The sequence below is a fragment of the Prenolepis imparis genome, unplaced genomic scaffold (assembly GCF_030444845.1).
Source record: "Prenolepis imparis isolate NDT839.2.m4 unplaced genomic scaffold, iyPreImpa1.0 SCAF_1, whole genome shotgun sequence".
NCBI lineage: Eukaryota > Metazoa > Arthropoda > Insecta > Hymenoptera > Formicidae > Prenolepis > Prenolepis imparis.
Window position 1 is genome coordinate 18096974 of NW_028141159.1, and position 22358 is coordinate 18119331.

The window sequence follows — 22358 nt, forward strand, 5'->3', positions numbered from 1 at the left end:
TGCGATCGCCGCGGGAACGCTGTTGCGCACTTTGCGGCGCGAGGACGGCTCGTAATTGAAGTCTCGATCCGAGTATTCATCCTACGCGAGAAGATGTTTGCGAGTTTAATGAGAAATGAGGGAAATGAGGATCGAAGAGAAATTATGGAAAGATCCTCCTTCGCCTTCTCTGTCTTTCTCTCTCTCTCTCTCTCGCCGCGCTGTAGGCGCGGTTTTATCCCGCTGCGAAAGTAATCGAGGTCACGACTCGGGTACGAAGTATGAGTAGTGCTAATAAAGGAAAGAAACAAAAATATTCCGGTAGGATAGCGAATAGTTATCTCATTCGCAAAAAAAAAAAAAAAAAAAAGAGAAATTTTATAATTGAAAACAAACATCAATTCTCAATCTCATTCTTCTTCAATCAAAAAAGTCGCTTCTTACGATTTTTAAATTAAGACTTAATTTTAATTATCAAAATTAAATTTTATAGTTTTAATATTAAAATTAAATTTGAAGGTTTCGAGAAGCCTCCTAAATATATACAACGTAAGATAGCTTAATCATTATCTTCTATTTGATCATATCATATTTATTCTTTCCACCAGATGGAATTAAAAAGAATTGTAAACCAATTTTGAGAATCACAAAAAACAAAAAAAAGCAAAGTTACAATAATTGATATTTTAAAGACGAATGTTTCTTCGTCGACACTGCTTCGTCTCGTAAGCTCTCCTAACGATCGTCTTCGAGGAACATGCCTCTCTCGCAAGCGAGTTCCATTACGTGGCAGTAGTCGCCAAGGTTTAATCCCTTTCTGCGAGTTTTCGAACTCGTATAAGCCAGCCTCGAACTTTCCGACGTCGCGTCGCCCGCGGACCAAAGTACTCGACATGACTCATGAATTCTACCACGAGCGAGATGAAAGTTTATGCGCAGCTTGCGATATTCCTGTATATATGCATCGCGAAAATAGACAAACGCAACGGGACGTTTATAAGCAAGCATTTCCTTGATTTTAATTCACGAACAAGCTCACGTCAGAGTAATTACTTTTCTCTCACCTAACAATTATCTAAAAAAAGATGTGAAGAACATAAAGATCTATGAATCCTATAAAAGTTTATGTATTTTTAAAAATTTTTTAAAAATTTATAGAAAAAGCTGGATATATTCATGTAACTATAAATCACAATGTTGAAGATAATCACTTGGGATGTTCGATGATTTATTATGTAAACTTAATATCATCAATCTGAGATAATAGAACCCAATGCGAGACGAACATGTTATTAAAATCTCATTTTCAAAAACGATTAACCTTGCATAAACTGCGGTCATGCACGAGTATGCGAAGCGAGAAAAAGAAAAAAAAAAGGAGAGTATTTCTTAATGTTCAGATAATGCGTGAACTTAACGCTTCACGGGTGACTGGAAAGCTGTAAAAACACGATTTAACGTAGCAAATTGTACGGGACGTGAGAGATCTAATCGCGGAAATTGCGACGATAACTTTCCCGCACCGGCGAGCAGAATAATCCGTGAAAACTCATGGATACATCGCGATGGACCTCGCGCCAGACGATGGCTGCTGGAAATGGTGGAAAATTAGAAACGGCAATCAGAAGTTGCCATCGAATTATTCGGGCTTGATGGCCGCTTTAAAAGAACTATCCGCCCGCTTTGACAATTCCGAACTTTCTATCGTTAACGCCCGATTCTCGCGAGTTTGCGGCGTCGCCTTTCGAACAAGTTATTTCTACTTCCTAGATTTCTTCGTACTTTGGGGAAACTTCGAGGAAACTTTGCGCGAAATTCGCTCCCTTCGATCTTACAATGCCCTTTAATGCGAAAGGGGCTTTTCGTAATCTCCCCTCTCCCTCCCTAACTCCTCTTTCCCTCTCCCTCCTGCTACTCCACTCATTTCACTTCACGTCTTTCAAGGGGGCGTTCATAAATCATTTTCTTTCGTCGCGAAATCCATCTCCGCCCTGTGATTATCCTTGCAACCGGAGCAAGGTGGAAACCAGCCAAGGAATTACTTTCTTTCGTGACCTTTGCCGTGTGGTGGAATGTACCAAGCCGTCGATGAATTGCGCCCCGCTAAATCCCAAGACGAATGAACAAAATGTTCGACGCGAAACTAAATCGAATCCGCTTAAGCGAAGAATACAAGACGCTCGAGGATTACTGAACGTTCTTTTTATTGTACGATAAATTCAAGTATATTAAGCTATCTAAGCTAAATCATCAAAACACAATAAATTATATATGGAATTAATTTGCTAATTTTTTGCTATTTTTTGCTGTAAAAAATAATTTTTTTGCTCAAACCATTAAAAAGTTACGAAGGGCTAGATAGCTTAATATTAAGCTATCTAGCCCTTCGTAACTTTTTAATGGTTTGAGCAAAAAAATTATTTTTTACAGCAAAAAATAGCAAAAAATTAGCAAATTAATTCCATATATAATTTATTGTGTTTTGATGATTCGGCTTAGATAGCTTAATATACCTGATAAATTCGATTTCTGTCTTTATTGATTTATTGATTTTTCTTTAATGAGAGCTGAATGAATGGCCATTATTTGCCGCAGTTATTTTTCGCACCAAATACGTATACTGATAAATTTTTTTTTACGTTAAATTTCCACAAAAATAATATCTAAAAAAAGATTTAATTAAAATGAACTATAAAAGATAAGAATAAATTTATCTTATTGTGCGCTCTCCCTCCTATTTTCTCTATTTTAAATATATTACATATTTGTATAATTATTATATTACTATATTATTGCATTACTAATAATAATCGCGCTTAATTTACGTCTAGTTATTTGCTATCACCCAGTTATTTCCACCGATAGGCATGTCATGTTACAGCGAAATCTTGCTACTTGATTTAATAGACGTCTGCATGTATTTAGGTAAGGGTATCTCTCCACGCTGGAAATGGTATCGCGGAATAAATCGAAATGTGACATTTAAGTGGCGTTGGTTATTTTTGCATGAGATTATAACGATGTATTTTAAAGTATACGAATACATCCCACTGTAGAATCGGAAAAAGACGGCGCGCTGCTTAATTATATCTCCGAGGCAGTTAATAACGATTTCATGTCAACGCAGAACGCGGTTCCAGGCAATGGAATATGCAATTACGATTGCCGTTATTCTCGTCGCACTCATGTCGTTGTAGATAGCGGAGGTAACAGATCCAGCCATCGAGGCGATAAATCGCGAGATTTATGTCGACAAATTTGACAACATAAGCCGCGGAATAGAACTGGTTGATCCCGGAGAACAATGCCGAATTGGCGTCTGATTTGCATTTGTGAAAAGGGCAAAATACTCGTTCCGTCCGTATTAATTAACTCTCCATAGAGAGAAAGAGAACGAGAGAGAGAACGAGAGAGAGAACGAGAGAGGAAGAGAGAGATTCGTTATTTCCGGAGAATAATAAATCACAGAATTCAATATAGTACACTATATAGCCGCATATTTAGAAAGATTGTGAAAATGACTAAAATTTTAGTAATTTAGTCATTTTGTAACAAGATAGATATCATTTTCAAAAATTTGATTTCATAAATATCTACAGATCTCGTTTTGTTTCGTTATCATTTATATACATTTTACAAGATTTCTGCTGCAAAAGATCACGATAAAAATAATTTTTCAATGCATATTTCATTTTTTTCTATTAATAAAAATTTTAAAAATTGTACGCGCGATAGTTTGAAATAAAACATGGTACAAAACAAAAGAATTTGATTTTCTATATTCACTTAATGTCTGAAAACTTCGAAATTCGGCAAAATAAATGAACTGTAATACGATTTTGAGATATATGTTTGTGGGAAGAGAGGCTTTGCGAAAAGTAGGGTGTGACTCACGACAAAATGCATTTGCAAAAAAAAATCGGCGAACAGTATTCTAGTATCAGTGCCGCAACATGACATCCGTTCATCTAGTTCGACAATCACGTTATCTAGAATCCGGAAGCACACGTATATCTCTCGCAAAGAGAAATTCAGTACGCAAGCACGACAACTATGCCCTCGATTGCCGCCTCGACAGAAAATCGAGCGAAGGGAATACAAGAGATAAAGGGAATGAGGGAAAAGGGAGAGAGAACTAGGAAAATGGAGTATTCGCGTACACGACGGAAGTCGGCCGCTAAGGTAGCAACGGACTCTATTCCGGGCTTCCCGATTCCTAAAAGCCCGAGGATGCTGCAAGCTCGACTCTATTGATTTTCCGCGTTAAAGGGAAACGCTTTATACGCATAGGCATCGCTTTGTATACCGAAAATGAAAACAGGAAGTTTGACAAATGTTTCCTCGATAACTTACAATTTGATATGACACGTATACTCGCCTGTATTTTATATCAACTATTACTACAAATAATCAGGCTCTCCCTCGCCCCTCTCTCTATATGTTGTCTTTAAAAAAAATCGTTAAATGGCGTTTTTCCAAAGACAACATATTGTTTACCCGGCTTGAAAACATCATATATCTTTATTGTAGACTAAAAAGAAGCTTCATGTTAATTTTGAAGCAAATCAGAGGTGATGACGTTAATATAGAAATTTACCTTTCGAGTGTATAAAAGCATTTACGATTCCAAAAATAATGATTTTCGCAGAGATTATCGCTGTCGTCCAAATCTATCAAACATAAGTCGCAATAAAAACGCTTCCGCTAATTGCTTCTTAGGATAATATTTCGTTCGAGCTAGACTATGATGCAAAACTTTGAAGATGAGCTTGATAAAAGCGATATTTTTAGGATGCTTACTATACAGAATGCAGTAACGTAACAATATTAATAACAATACTAAGATCTCAAATGCTTTCATATTTCGTTTGTTTTTCGTAATTTGCAACATCAAAAAAATTCGGAGTAATTTATTCATTTGTTTTACTGTATATCAATATCTGCAGAATAAGAATTAATGTTTTATTATCGCTATGTAAGAATGTTTAAAATTTTATGTAAAAAAAGAGTAAAATTTCCCACAAAACATCAATGTATACGGCGCTGTATTAGTCTGCTGCATTATAGTAAATTCCTTCGCTTCTATTTGTTTTTTATTTCAGAATATACATATAAATTTCGGATTATATATGAAGAAGAATATCTGCTGAAGTTTTGTCACAAAGCGACAAAATGTTTATGTTTCTTAATAGATGAATTCGAGATTGCACATATTGACTTATTTCTGTAATTGCTTAATTGTTTAAATACTTTTTCTGTCCGCATAATTAAAAAAATTAATGCGCATAATATAATGCGAACTACTTCTATAATGCGATAATATAATGCGAAATAGTTCAGTTTTGTATACAAGTTAAATTTTCAATTAAGAATATCATATTTTACTTTTATTTTTTATTTATCTTGTTTCTAAAATCAACTTTTTGTTAACTAACTGCGTGCGATCAATAACAATTCCATATTGACATAGAAATTCGAATAATCATTACGATCGAATAATCATTATAATTTATAAAACATTCGTAATATAAAATCGTAAAAGTATGAATTAAAATAATTAATTGTGTTCCATAGTTTCAATAGTTTAGTGACGAAAAATCGACAATACTAATTTTTCGCTACTCCGAGATTGAGCAATTATGTTTATAAATTTAATATTATAAAAAAGAGTAACATTTTGGATGATTTAGTAAAAGATTTGATACATTAAAAGATGTGTATACATTTATTTCCTACACTCGTAGAAAATGCTCGAAACTACACCGACGATATATTATATATTCGCGTGTATAAGTATACATGTACGAAAGAAATTTGTACGAGTACTAAAAGGCAAAAATCTCCACGATAAAAAACTCGATGACAGCTCGACATGTAATTTCAAATTTCGAGGTGCGATGTGCGACACTTAAAACCATTGAAAATTGTGAAAAAAGTAGTCGGCATATCTAGTTTCAGTTTTTTGTTTACCCATTGAAGAACCGAGGCGAAGCCGGTGCTCGCTCGCCGAGCGTGCCATATAAGGAATAAGAGATAAGCTAAGCGCGAGAGAGACGGAAGAAAGAGAATAGAGAGAGAAAAAGTCGCTCGACGCTCGAGGCTCGAGTCCGCGTGGACTCGAATGAAAAAGAACGAGACACGACGAGGAACGAAAAAGGATGCTCGAAGAAAATTCGAAACGCCAATAAGACGCGAGGTTTCGCCAATAAAACGAGATGTTTTGCGAGTGAAATAAATTTCGATTTTTCTATTGGATTGAGAATCGAACGACTTTGGATTATTGGTCATCGCTCGATGACTCCGCGCGGATTATTTAGGTCGATTCCGCGTGTATTATTTAGGAATTAAGTCAGAGTATTTCGATAAATCGTGAGATGCACGTGCCATGCGGATCACAATACATCTCCCAAACCACGATTTTTCAATTAAACTATTGATTATGATTATTGGCAAGCGATAATTTCTCAGATTTCATAAGCTTCATACATTACGATTATCAATACTTTGGCGCATATATTTTTCTATAATCAATAAATAATGATATAAATAATTCGACTCACATTTCGCCGGCAGCATTTTTGCTGTAGGAAACCAACCTCTGCGTCGGGGGGAACTGTCCTCGTAGAAGCTCAGCTTCGAAACACTTTACACTCGCGTTACTTTATTTCGTTGGCGACGAGCGGCGACGCCCGGGTTTCAACTATCACAATCTTCGACGCGTTTCGATAAAACGCGAGAAACGCGAGAGCTTATTCGCGCACGACCGATGCTCCATTTTCGCGTCGCCGCTTTTTTCAAGGCCAAATTATCGCAGGGCCTTATCGAACGACGATGGCGACTTCCCCGCGACGCACTCGCAGAGTCGCCGATATTCCCGAATTTGCGCTATATTTTATATATACAATACTTGCGAACGCAATCTAGAATGCTGCCTTCTACTGCACTTTTGAATTGTTCGTTATCAACGGTCGCGCCCTCATCGCCGGGCCACGAAGGTACGAGTATTAATTAGTGTCTTTACGCTGTTAATTATCGTATAAATCCGATCGCGTCGCGTGTACCGACATCACGATCTCGATTGCACACGCGAAATTGATCTCGTCGACCGAGAATATCGCGTAACGGTTCGTTTATTACTGCTGGTCAGTGCCAGTTACGGAACGTGCAACGCGTCGCGACAAAATGGCCAAGTTGGAATGGAAGGGGGGGACGGCCGAGTACGTGCGAGCTCGGCGACCCCCACCACTCCAACTTGGCGATCTTGTCGCGACGTGTTGCGCGTTTCGTAACTGCCACAGACTGGCACAAATAAACGTACGCGAGATTTATACGATAATTAACGACGTAAACACACTAATTAATACGCGTACTTTCGTGGACCGGCGATGAGCGTGCAACCGTTGATCACGAACAATGCGGAAATGCATTAGAGGGCGTGCAGCATTCTAGATTGTGTTCGGAAATATATTCACCAAAATGCAGCATTTAACCGACCAATCAGAGCCCGAGGATCTCTTTGTCCTGATTGATCAATCGAGCTCTTCACTCTAGATGAACATATTTCCGAACACAATCTAGAATGCTGACTCCTAGTGCACTTTTCAACTGTTCGTGATCAACGGTCGCGCGATTTATCGCCGTGCCACGAAAGTACGAGTATTAATTAGTGCCTTCACGCCGTTAATTATCGTATAAATCCAATCGCGTCGCGTGTACCGACATCGCGACCACGAACACACACACGCGAAATTGAACTCGTCGGTCTGGTGTCTCGCGTAATGGTTCGTTTATTACTGACGCCGGTCAGTGCCAGTTCCGGGACGCGCTACGCGCAATACGTCGCGACAGGATGGCCAAGGTGTAGTGGAGGGGGTCGCCCGGGCCGAGCTGCGCACGACGCCGCGACCCCCCCCACCCCTCCGTCCCAAACGACTTCAACCTTGGCGTTTTGCGCGTCCCGAAATTGCTACTAATAAACGAACACGTTACGCGAGATTTCCGGTCGACGAGATCAATTTCGCGCGTGTGATCGCGATCAGGATTTATACGATAATTAACGTAAAGACACTAATTAATACCTGTACTTTCCTGGACCAGCGATGAGCGCGCGACCATTGATCACAAACTATGCGGAAATGCATTAGAGGGCAGCATTCTAGATTGTGTTCGGAAGTATATTCACCTAGAGTGAAGAGCTCGATTGACCAATCAGGACAAAGAGATGCTCGCTCTCTGATTGGTCGGTCAAATGCTGCATTTTGGTGAATAAATTTCCGAACACAATCTAGAATGATGCCGCCCTCTAATGCATTTCCGCATTGTTTCTGATCAACGGTCGCGCGCTAATTGCCGGGCCACGAAAGTACGAATATTAATTAGTGTCTTTACGCCGTTAATTATCGCATTCGATCGCGTTGCGTGTATCGACATCGCGCGAAATTAATCTCGTCGGCCGGAAATCTAATTTTAATTCGCTAATTCGGGAATATCGGCGACTCCTGAGTGCGTCGCGAACAAATCGCCATCTTCTCGTTCGACAAGGCCCCGCGATAAGTGGGTGTTAAAAAAAAGCGGCGATGCGAAAATGGAGCATCGAAACGCGTCGAAGATTGTGATAGTTAAAACCCGGGCGTCGCCGCTCGTCGCCAACGAAATAAAGTAACGCGAGTGTAAAGTGTTTCGAAGCTGTGCTTCTACGAGGACAGTTCCCCCCGACGCAGAGGTTGGTTTCCTACAGCAAAAATGCTGCCGGCGAAATGTTAGTCGAATTATTTATATCATTATTTATTGATTGTAGGAAAATATACGCCTAAGTATTGATAATCGTTATATATGAAGCTTATTATGAAATCTATTTATACTTAATTCACACACTCTTGCGATCGCAATAACTGAATATTTCACTAGCGAATTTTGGAATCGCTATGCAATCGAGAAAATATATAATGAGTCTTATTTTCACATATATACTTATTTTCCCTAGACCCTAGACAATATATATTTTCACGCAAATTCAATTTTAACATTAAAATAAAAAATAATTTAACACTCCTCGATACGATACGCAACAGAAAAGTTGTAGTACACAGTATTTGATTTAAGTAAGCTTTAAGTAAGATTTAAGTAAGCATCCTAAAAATATCGCTTTTATCAAGGTCATCTTCAAAGTTTTGCATCATGATCTCGAACGAGATATTATTAGCGCATATCTACCATGATTTATGACAAAGATGTTACCGAATTCCGTTAAAGACACCTATACGATTGATTATCGATGTTCCATTTTCCGTATAATTGCTTATCTATAAGCTCAGGTAACACGATAACCTTTGATAACAGCTACGAGATAATGACATCGATAATAATATTTTATTTTCTCTCTTTCTCCTTCTCTTCGTACAAGTCTCTTAATGAATTATGAAGCGTCGAAAATTAAACAGAAATGTCTTGATAAATACATACCTAAGCTATAGCAAATCTAGCATTCCGCCGTTCGAATCTCGACTATACAGCAAATCGAGTATACGGCAACTAACGAGAGTAAAACGTGATCGATGATGCTTGTCTCGAGTGTTCGCACGTCGACAACATATGTCGTGAACGTATGCGACCAAGTGTACGTGTTGCGAGAGCGCAACATCGAGACGCGATTACCGGCGGCAGCGGTTTCCTTTTAAAACGACACATCGGCCCGATTCCAATTATGGTTTACCACGTGACAACCGCACGCTATCGTCACGCGCGGAGAAGATGTTTGCCTCGACACGAGAGATTATCGCGCGCCTTAATTCAAGACTCGGTCGCGCGAATTATTTCGTCGTTATCGCCGATTTCGACCGTTTAGCAAAAACATCGTCTACTAGTTAGCGTTGCAGAAATTTCGATTAGCGCCAATTCAACGCCACGATAAATATCGAACATCGCAAAACGTACGCGTTAGCATAAATATTTTTTAAAGCGATTAAGATTGATACAGACTACATTGATCCGACTTACGGAGAATATGCAGAAAGATAAAAAAATGTTTAGAAGCTTTAACATTTAAATAAATAATTTGTATTTTACTTTTTTGCAATAATACGCGTGAAACCATTATTTTACTACTTAGACATTGACGAAGAAAAGAAATCGTCCAAGATGCTTCGAATTATAAAAAAGAAAATTTAAAGTAAATCCTGCTTTTCAAAATAAGTTTGCAAATTTATAATTTGCAATTAAATAAAAATATGATGTATGTTTATAGAATTTGATAATTTTATATGACGTATAAAAATATATTTTCCGAATATATTAATTTCCGGAAATTTTGTTGTAGACACGATTTATATATTATATGCGTGACAGTATGAGAAATATGCGCGTATAAAGGTGCGTCGATATATCTCCTGTTTATAATACTCGCTGATCGTAAATTATATGCAGAACGTTTAATAATAGAACGAAATTGGATTTCACTCACCACCACGAGCGCGTGCGTCAGAGCAGTCGATGACCTCGACCTCCTCGGTGTCATGCCGACGACCTCGCCCCTCATGATGCTCTCGACGACTGCATAAGAGAGAAAAAAACGAAAATGTATTTCAGTATGCTTCGTAATTTTGTGTCCCACTTATTCGACAATATTGTTTATAAAGTTACGATCAAATGTGCGTTAGCACAGTTTTGAAAATAATAAGAAATTATCTCTGTATTCGCGCAGCATCATCTAATATTAAATAATATTAAGCAGCATACTATATAAAGATATACGATGTGATCCAATACAATTTTTAGCATTATTTTATACATAAACGCTTCTTAATATGATAGTAATATAGTATCTGCTTTTTCATACTAAATTGAGCTTTGCATATAAAAATTTTCCGATATAAATTTAATCGCTACATTTTACCAATTAAATGCATTAAAGTTTCTCACCTCCATCGCCAATCAGTCGCATTTGTACTAAAGTAGGATCCTCGTTGTGATCTTCGAGGACCGTGTCGTCGGTGACAGTCAAATCCTAAAAATGTATTAATAATAATCAGACCACAAGATACGCGCTACGTATTAAACATACACATCTACATACATATATATACGTAAACAACGCGTAGTAGTCACTTTCAACATACTATGTACATACGTACAATATTTTGTGTTCATACTTAATCATTAAACACGTCTTCAATAAAATTTAAGAACGATCTTCATCGCTGTCTGTCCACGACTAAAGTGAGCATAAACGCGAGAACGTTTGGTAGACAAACTTAGAATGAGAGACTTTGTTTACGAATACGTTCTGACCTACAGATGTTTGTTTTGGAATTTTCCTTTTCGAACAGATACTATCCGTGTATAACATATTTGTTCGCATACAATCCGCAGGCACTCAAATATTGTTCGCATATATTGTCCACGTTTGCAAAGAGAGAGAATGTACGTAGATGTGTATTAGACATTAAAATATTTAACTATACTATATACAAACAGAGATCTAGAATTTTAAAAACAAATAAATTCTCAGAATTTTGCGATCATTTATTTATACTATTCTTTTTGTTTCTCCGTTCATTTTTCATTAAATTTAACAAACCAAAGGTACATTCCGTTTCACGCATGATGCGCATGAAACAACAGAAGATCTATATTATGCGTGACGTGAACTATAAATTTTTTGTCACTTCATGCGCATCATGCGTGAAACGGAATGTACCTCAAGATTCATCGATTTCGAATCGATTTCGATGCAAATAATTTTATTCGCGAAATGAAGAATTTATGTATATATGTATGAACATTTTAATCATTTTTTTATTCTTCTGAGAATTTTTGTGATTTGCCTCAGCGGACCGCAAAGCGGCTGTCTGTCAATTCGAGGGTCAGAGATCGATGGTCTGGCTTCTCGTTAAGAGCCATCACGATCGACGCCTCTTCTTGTCAATGCGCTTAATTGATCAGCGGCGAGACAGAATCGTCTGCCTGTTGCGAGATACGCATTAAGGCGATTGAATTTGTGCCATTTGTGTACACGTCGACGTAATTTCCGGCGAACTCAATTTTTACTCGCTTATTGACAGCATTGTTATGGTTATAGTTACAGCTTGGAACCTTTGCACATTGATATAAAATTTAAACTTTACCAACGTTAAGCAGTTCAACGAGATTCTATCACTTTGATACATTACAATAGACAATTTTCAAGAATATCAATTCGCGAAAAATCTCTGTTTGAAAAATATTTTTTAATTTTAATTTCTTAAAATTAAATTACATAAAATCGATGTATAAAATTCATTTGACATAATACTGAAATAAAGCTTGCAAAATTTCACATTTATATTAATTCATTGTGCATAATGAATGATTGGTGCACAATGCACGTCTCTCATACATTTTGATGTGTTCTTCGTCATCTCTTCGCGATATTTTACAAGTCTTTATCCGCGAGACAAAGTTATAAGAATATTCGAATAAACTTCAACAGGCAAGCGATTCGATTCCGCTGGCACTCTCGAGGAATATTCGAGGCAGACGTATATACAAAGGGAATAAAAAGACGGAAAAGAAAAAGCGCGCGAAGCGACAAAAGCTTCCTCAGACAACCCGATATTTTATGTTCCTTCGCCCTTCGATTCCTGCACCTTTTCCGTAACGTTTCCTCGTCGCCGACTATTTCAGGGATTTAGTTTTCCAATAGGAATGCTGCGACAGTGCCAGGATAAATTATCGGAAGCTTCCGCGCAAGGCAAGACGAGGAGGATTACTTTCGCGACAATGCGAGTCCGTCGTTCGTTCGCTCTATCTTAAGATGTTTAACGATAAAAACGATGAAAATATCGAACACAGAAAAAAATTTGCTCGTTTGAATCATTTAGATACGGTTGCATTTTTCTTGAGTATATATAATGACAAATCAATGCAAATTTATAAATTTAATCAGCTATAATGTATATATAATGTTTGTGAAAGATTATAAAAGAATTAACAAAATTGGTTCTAATAACTAATTGCTGAACAATTAATATGTCATTTAACTGCAGAATTGTTCGTCATCAAAACTGAAATCCGATATATTTTTTTTTAAATCTCGATCTATTATAAATCTGACAAGCAAATAAATTGATCCAAATTGATAAAGAATACTCGAAAATAGCACAACCTAAATTCATAAAAAGTATCAAATAAAATTTTTAATCTATTTTCTTACTCTTTCGACTTCGATTCGTGTCACAAAACCAAATTCATGAAAAGTCGTTAAAATATAGAAATTTCAAAAATAGCTTTAAATAGACTTGTATAATTAATAATTTCTTCCAACGACATTCATCGCGAATCGCAAATATTAAATATTAGTATATTATATTAACGAATATTGTCAAATTTAATATAGCTGAGAATCTCCCAAACTGCGACAGGACAGTTTTCATATACTGATAAGACGTCGCCATAATATTTATTATCTAGCCGGACTTACCTTAGTGGACTCGTTATAACCGACGATCACGGCTGTGTACCATTGTGTGGTGCCTTCCGCCCGATAAACTTCGACCCTGAAACCGACCAGAACGCTAGGCGTAGTCAGCAGGATCCTCTGACCGTCCTGCATCTCAGCCCATCTCCGAACGGCGTTTCCCCAGGGCATCGTTCCCTTAGTCAGCTCCCAGTCCTGCTGCAAAAACGAGCAAAAAAGACCGGGATTAAAGCTTCGTCCGTGGAACTTGATTAAGAAGAAAAGCGGACTATTCCACTGATTCCAGAAGCTGTCCGCGATTTTGGAAGGGAAAAAAATGAGGAAAAAGTAAAAATCCATGCAATTTGATAAGAGATAATAAAAGAAAATGAAATTTCCGTGAAAAACTGCGGGCAAGAAATTTGTTTTTCGTATAAAAAACAAATCTCCCGAGATTTGTGTGCTACGCTTTAACAGATCTGATTTTTAATTATAAAATAAAATCTAAAAATTAAAATTAAAAAAAAAACAAGTTAAAAAAACTCACTAATAATTTTATGAACTTTAAACAAATTAATATTTCAAATAAAAATACGGAGAACAGAAATAGATGACAATGTATTGTACACATTGTTCTTATTTAGAGCAAATTGTAAGATATATTTTTGTAGATAATAATAATTAACTACATTCGAGTTATACATATATGCAATATATCATCTTAACAAATACTTTAGTTACTGCATAACGTTATTAGTGTCGTTATATGCTAAACAAAGAGGTCGTGCACATTCTATCTCATTTGTATGTCGTTGACTCTGTTTTTATTTCATGTGTTAATATAATTATAACCTATTGTGGAAATAATAAAAAACAGGGCGCTAAAAAACTTGAGATACCAAATAGCTTAAATCGAAGCCAGAAAAACGTGATATTATCACGTTCATTACACGATCAATATAATCGATGTGAGAATGTTTTATTAACACGCGTAAGAATGCAGTCTGTCGAGAAATTATATCCGATAGGAATAGAAAGTAGCATTTGAATATTTAATATTCCTTTGTTATCAAATCTATGATTGGATATCTCGATAATTTTCAGCACATGCACACACAGACACAGACACAGACACACACACACACACACACACACACACACACACACAAATTAGAGCGTCAATGGAAATGCGACATTGAAAAAACGTTAATTAGTTCACCGGCTAGTTTCTCAACTATATAAATCGACGAAGAATCGTAACTAATCTCAATACGATATTTTATACTTATATTATTAATATTATTAATATTAAATTAAATTTTTTAGTGAGAAATGATGTGTGTAATAAATAATCTTCATCAAAATATATGACCATTTTCTATGCGATTTTGTATATTTATAAATAAGGCAATAGTGACATATAAAATGGCAGCTTTGCTTAAGAGTAAAATTACATAGATTCATTAAATATAATAATGTCAATCTTCGGTTTTTTTCTCCGTGATTGCTTTTCCCGATGACGAGTATGCATTCGAGCGAGCACATCGCTCGTGTCCGTGTTTCATTACGTCACTATTACGCCGTTACGTCAGATACGTGTTATGCAATCGCTCGCACAGCGTGACGGTGCGAGGCGCGTTAATGGTAGTAATACAACGGCAATTAGAACGTTATTACCAAAGCGTCGAGTGCACTTAATGTCTACACAGTGTTCGTGAACGCGATTCGCGAGACACCTTATATGACGAAGTCTCAAAGAAGAGAAGAAGGCCAGTCGTCTTTTCTTTCTCTATTTGACAGATTTTCTCCTTTTTAATTCTAAATTAAATTCGGAATCTCAATCTGTGATGCAAGATAACATTAAATGAAAAAGTTGAAAGCATGACAAAATTAACGAGGGAATTAATTTGTCAGCGAAAATGAAGTTTTTATCAAATTTTTACTGACAGAAAATCGTCTTTAGATTTCTCAGGCAATCTGTAGATAAAGAGAAACGTAATTAAGAGCTGAGGCACCCTGTAAACGGGAATGACCGCGACCTCGCGACGAAGAACATTACGATTCGATCAGATTTGATGACATAAGCTTAACTTTGTTTTCGAACCGTTATTATCTTATGTCCTCTACGATCTGTGTATTCTTCCAACTTTTTTCCAGATTATTTCTGGAAGCTTTCATTATTTTAATGAATCGAACAAAATAAATGCTTGAGAGATGATGAAAAGGCAGCCTCGTACAGTCAAAGAGAATTACGCAATTATACGAATAATAATTAGTTTGTATAAGACTGGAAATATAATGCACATCTCTCAAACTCGATGTACTTTGCAAGTTGGTATCTCCAACATTAATATTGTAAAGTGCACCATAAACTCTTCTCAGAGTGCTAAGTATTATAATTAAAATTACGTTAGTTTTATTGCGCTTTCATCCTCAATGCTTTAATATTCTATAGAAACTTTATACAAGATAACAAAAAGCAATTAATTAAAAATATTTTAATTGTGTAGTGCTTGTCTTAGAGTATTGACGTTATCGCAAAAATGTCACAGATTTCAAACAAAGCATTATTATCATCTTCGCGTTTATAAAAAAATTATATTAATTTTTTTCCAACTTATTTTCCATCTTCGACAACAGAAAGACACGCAAATAAGCATTAAAAGAATATTGATTAAAATGCACCTGTCTCAACAATCATATAGTTTCGCTAAAATTACGTTAAATATATATGATATTCGTGTAAGAATTCTCTTTCGTAATATATATCGTACCACGCATTTAAATAAATGTACGTACACATATGTATATATATATATACACACACGCACAGTATTTTCCATCTCTAAATTATCATTTAAATTATCTCCTCGTACAAGATCTGTGTAAACATTTGTATGTATATGCGTACGTGCACATACATGAAATAGCACTTCTCGTGATTTTCTCGTTTATCGTAAATGAAAGTGCTTGCATGTAACCAGCAAGCGCCGTCCGGCCTCGGTATCGTTTGTAATCATTGTAAAGTCATTCCGCGTGCTTAAGAGAAGGCCCATTTATCGCGAAGCATAATCGGTAGAAGATTTCGCGCAACATATGGCATCCTGTACGGAGATACTCGTCGCGGAGCGGCTTATGCAAAATGTATTTTTTCCATTCAATCATCGAAAATCGATACCGAATAGAAGTAACGTTCGTCTGAACATATCATGCACCAATTATAATATAATTATGTCGGTCGTTGAATTATCCGTACGCATGATAATTCGATTGAGGAACATCATTCGATGCATGAGAGGTATTAAAGAGTCCGCGGATCGTTATCCTTATTTATGGATTACGAACTCACATTAGGGACCACTTGCTCGAACGATCGTTTCGCGGGGTTTCTCTCTTTCAAAGAGCACCGACAAAATCCCATCTCCAATCATATTCTCGCACAATTTTAATTCTTTCAACGATCACGATGAAATTTTCAAGTAGAAAATTTCACAGAGTGTGAAGAAATTCATCTTTCATGTACATATTTTCAATATGAAATTTTTGAGTTTAATTAACGTATCAAATACGAAACGGAGACAATAATCTTTCCGTCAAATCTTGAAATCATTACATCATAGCGCAAGAAATATATTTCATAAAAATTTTTATTATAAAGGCTTAATATTATGTTAAAGAGAGCTTCCGCTGGTGATACACAATTCATTTTTGTATATAATATTTCCAAAGAGAATAGAAACTGCATGTATTCGTATAATTTAATTCCCACAAAAAAAATAATATGGAAATCAATGGATCAAAAATAATATAGAAATGTAAAAATATATTAATTGTATATAGTATCTCTCTCTTTTATATTTTATTTGCATAACACAATATTCTCCAAAGTTTATTGGATTTTTATTAATATCTTTATATATAATAAATTTCTCTTATTAGAATCTAAATATTTATATATGTAAGATTTCACAATTTCGTCTTTTTCTCGCGTACACTCCACCATTGTCAATCCGCCCCAAATATCTCTCAAGATGAAATTATCGCAAAATCAAGGTTCACGCTGTGTGTGCATCGGTTGTTATCGTCCTATCACGCATCGCGAATCCTCGTTAGCAATTATCACGCCACAGCTAATTAATTAAGCAGTTTCTTAATTAAGAACGCGCTCGCCATTAATCGCGATGCGTTCACTGTACAGTCACAAGGCTGAAGTACTGGTGGATAAAATGGTTATAGGCAGGTGACTATCGTCGCAAATTGAAAATGCGGCAGATGCATGTACCACTCGTGCAACAAAATTATTCGCGCGCAATTACTTTCTCAACCGCCGTCCGTCTGCTCGACAAAATTGACTCGATAATGAGCACGTTATATCCATGATATTTCGACGTTCGCCTTATCGTCAATGTACCTAATCGCGTCGCATTAAAACTCTGCTGATGCAAATAAATTATTTCCAAGATCATGTAGAAACGAAACTGCTTCGTAATTAGATATTACATGGATATAAGATCATTTTATAAAAAACTAAGAGCTTCAAAAATATCAAACTTTCTGCGCAATATAAAGTGTCTCAGAATTTTTTCCGTGATTCATTTTATTAACAGATTTTTTAATATTTTGAAAATTAGATTATTAATTGAAATATTAAAATCGTGAATTAGATTCTTGAAATTTAATTAGAAAAAATTGCGTTGGGAACTTGATCTAACTAAGTAGTTGAATTCCAAGGCTTATTAATTATATAAAATCAGAAACTAATTTTTTTCCACAATATCTTTTCTTCTACCTCTTTAAAAATACTTTAACAAACAATCGGCTTTTACATAAAGAAAATAACTGAATCACTAAAGCGATCGCACGCGTGTTTATACGAATACGGGATTAATTTCTACAATAAAAGAAATAATACGAGCACCCCCTCTTCCCTCTTACTTCGAGGTGAGCAAGCGCCTTTCACGAAACAGTGTAGGCAGGAATCCGGCGTTCTATACGTCTCGCGAGAATCGCGTGAAGGGAGACCGAGGATATAATGCTGTGTCGTCGCGCTTAGCCAAGGACCGTTAGGCAGAACGGGAATATGTTGGCGCCTCTCGTCTTTGGCCGTTCTCCAACGTTTCTCGCAGATCGTGCACGCGTGCTATCGAGTCACCAAACCGGCAAGCGACGCCGCCGGCAGGAGGCAACCGACTATCACATGGGCGTCGACAGAATCTCTCGAGAATACAGAGAAATGAAAATCAGCTCTCTAGAACCCACTCACTTTTCCTTTCGAATATTATCCCACACACACATATACATATACTTATATTCCTACACTTTGATACATTTTATTTTCTCCGAAGAATCTAAAATTAGTCTCGAGTTTGAGATATCCTATATACATATATCCACTGCTTCATGAATTGATCCGATAATATTAAATTGATTTTCCTGCGATAAAATTCGTAAAATAATTCTAAGTATTAATTAATACATACGAATTATAATAAAATATTTAATACCCGAGGGGTATAAAATGTGTATGTGTGTGTGAGCGCAAGAAATACGATTGCATCCCTTTCGCGGCACCTGTGGTTGTTAACCCAACGAGAGCAAAGCGAGAGGGACGTCGCGCGCAAGTGCACGCGTGCACGTTTGATAGAGATAGGTATGCGGGCGTGATGCTGCGAGGAGAAAGAACCCGTTGCATTTATAGTTCAGGGTCAGCACACTCTCTCGTGCGCGAGACTTCGCCTTCGGACGAATTCGGCTCTCCCTCTTACGCCGTTTCTTCGTTCTTTTTCTTCTTTTTTTTTTTCTTTACACTTAACCCGTCGACTTTCTCCTGTTCCCGACAGAACGCAAGCGCATCGATTCACAGTTTAAAATAAAGATCTATGGCTGTTCGCGAGGAAGATTTTTTATCGAGACAAGAATCAATTTATCGCCCTGGCGAAAAGAGAGGCTGACTCCGCTCCGTTTGTCGAAATGCGAGACAAAATTTCGGACCTGAGATTCTGTCAAAAATGTGCTTCCGTTGAAATTTGCCTCAAGTTTTATTTCTTTTAAATTCTATTGTAAAGTGAAAGCAAAAAGTTAGAGTTTACACGTCATTATGATAATCCGTGAAATTTTTACACATTTTTTAACCACAAGGATAATTTATCTTGTTTAAAGTGAATCGAGCCAGCAGGTAAAGAGCGAAGGTACCTGAAAGGTAAAACACATCTGAACCTGACCGCTGCCGCGTCTGAAGGTTCTCGCCGCACGTAAACGACTTACAACTCGCTCTACCGCCGCCACCGAAGCGGAGAAAAGTTTTAACGGTAAAAGTTTTCCGGTAGTTTAATTACTTGGAAACAATTCCACCACGCTCAACTCTTCCTACCCTGTGTAATAGAAGTGCTACAACTTCTAAAGTAGTTACACACACATACACATGTATGCATCCACTATCTCTCTCGCAAAGAGAGATTGGTTGATCGATTTATTCTCTCAGTCGAGTGTCTCTGTGTCAGAATGGGCTAATGTGTGTATATATATATATATGTTGTTTCAATTCTATCATATTACGAAATAGTAAAAGCTCCGATCCAAGAAGAAATATTAAAAGTTGCGCGCGAAAAGTTCTGCCACGTTCGCAAATATAATTCCTACACATACGCGAAAGTGAAACGGCAACTCGAGTCAAAGTTCGGCTACTCGTCTTCCAACCGGTAAGTTCGGTCTTACTTCTCTTCGGGCATAGATCTTACGAGAAGTTGGACAACGAGAGTCCCGTGAAAGATTACTTACAGCAGCAGCGCGCGACTCGAGATGCTCTCGCGTCCGTCGCCTCGGAGGGGTGTCGGATGCGCCAATGGCTCCGGGGAACTTGTTCCCCTAACTAAGTTCTAGCGCGTTCCTAACGAAGTAAGTTTTCAGTCGTAAAGCGGAAGTGGCCGTGCGTCATACCGCGTTCGCCAAACTTGCTCGCGTGGACTCTTAGTTGTGCGCGCGTGTATGTCTCTCCTTTATCGCATCTCACGCGTGAAATGTGCAGGACGCCGCGAGGAAATTAGAAGGGAAACGAGATAATGGATTGCGTCAATGTACACTTGGTCAGCGAACACGCGAGTTTTACGCTTTTTACATTTTTCGCTTTCTTCTTGGAAACCAGCAATACGATTAAAGAATACCGTTGAATCATTCATTTCTCTTGAATCATTACTTCTTTTGAACGAAAACATTATATTCTCTTCATAGGTCTAGTTTTCAAACAAAGTTTAAATATCCCGGTGCAATGTTAATTATGAAAAATGCAACGCATTTAAAATTAATAGAAAAAAAATATCAAATTAGTGATAAAAGCAGAATATGAAATAATTATGAATTTCAATCAATTATAAATTTATGTTGTGCACTTTGTAATCACGCAATAATTAAAAATTAATACTATCACGTATTTTTTAACGAAATGTAATACCATACAAATATAACTACAGAGTCAACGATTATTCACTATATTATATGCGATGTTAGAATTCATCGAACGATTGTGGTCTTAAACGCTTCAAATCAGTTTATGGTACTTACAGTGAATGGCTTCAGCTTCGAGTAGTCGACGAAGTCCAGTTTGCGATCTTGCATAAACTCGATCGGCATGGCGTCTTCGTGCAACTCGGCGCGTGCCACGAGAGGATAGAAAGTCTAAAAACAAACATGAGCGATTCTCGATTATGCATTCCGCTTTATGCAAAATAACATTTTAATTGATGCATATATCATCACCGTTCAATGTGTGAGTTGCATTTAATTACACCAATTACAACCATCATGTCAAATTATTTAATCAAAAGAAGAAAAAAATTAATAATGTCTATCATATTATATGTAAACAATATAATAAAGTATAACGAAATTTATATCTAAGTATTTCTAAAAAATATTTAATTCATTTATTTAATAATAATTTTTTTTTGTTTCTGTATATATAAATTAGTTTATTTGAGCTAAGTTTTAATTAAAAATTTTAATTAATTATGAGAAAAATAAATGCCTAGTATACTTGTATTTAAAAAAAAGATTCATTAAGAAAAAAGAAAGCGGTGGGAAAATATTCATATTTTATAAAAAAGTATAATTATTTTTTTTATTTGATATGTCATAAAGGTTTAAATACACACAAAATTGATTACTGCCCAAATAAATGGAAAAAAAATGTTAATGAGCAGAGTGGGAATCTTTTTTTGATGATGTTTATAACGTTGCATTCAGAGTTTTAATTTAAAGTCCACCAAAAACCAGAAAACAAAAATTTAATATTATATAAATGTAATTACTTTTGCGTCATTGAGCCCTCACAAAATAATTAAGCTCGCTCAATCGAAGCATTAAAATTTTAACGAGCAAAAAAGCACCGAGCCAATGGAACGCGCTGTTTTATAACGGTCGAATTGTGTCGATCGTAAAATTTATTCAACAGAAATGGAGAATCGGATATTTCATTAATTAACCACTGATTAATATCCGAATAGGGGATTGCAAGCATTCTTCAATTATCATCAATAAAATATGAAAGATTTGCATTAAAAATAGTAGCCCGTCGAATTATATACGCACCTTTTTATGTAAAATTCGAAGAAAATTATACGCATAACAGATTATTGCGGAAATTTCATATACATTATATTCGCGATCGTGATTAAAATTTTTTCAACAATATTGCATAGTCTGCACAATCTATAAAACATTTCTAAACGAAATTAGAAAGTTCTCGTAAAATATTTTCATGTGAGTATAAAAAGAACTTGCAACAATGAATATGTACAATATAGATTTTCGATATTTTTATTTTATTTTTGTATTCTCTGATTTTTAATGTCGAGTTTAGTAAAAGTATAATAAAAAATTTTTTTTTTAATATTCAAGCTTTTATAATATATCTTCTTACAATTTAATAAGACGATAAATTAAATTGTAAGGA

General features: G+C 36.2%; 1 protein-coding gene across 11 annotated transcripts in view; it reads right to left on the minus strand.

Moving 5' to 3' along the window:
• The window catches only part of Kdm3 (Lysine demethylase 3), a 283441-nt gene that overhangs the window by 201975 nt on the left and 59108 nt on the right, over window positions 1-22358 (minus strand). For 10 of the 11 annotated variants that reach the window (XM_083034681.1, XM_083034671.1, XM_083034664.1 and 7 more), the window contains 4 exons: window positions 20969-21082; window positions 13436-13630; window positions 10897-10981; window positions 10439-10527 (listed from right to left, as the gene is read on the minus strand). In XM_083034681.1, coding sequence (XP_082890807.1) covers window positions 10439-10527; window positions 10897-10981; window positions 13436-13630; window positions 20969-21082 — 483 coding nt within the window. Of the gene's footprint in view, window positions 1-10438; window positions 10528-10896; window positions 10982-11126; window positions 11149-13435; window positions 13631-20968; window positions 21083-22358 lie in introns of those variants that run through there. The other variant, XM_083034676.1, reaches the window with a different exon arrangement.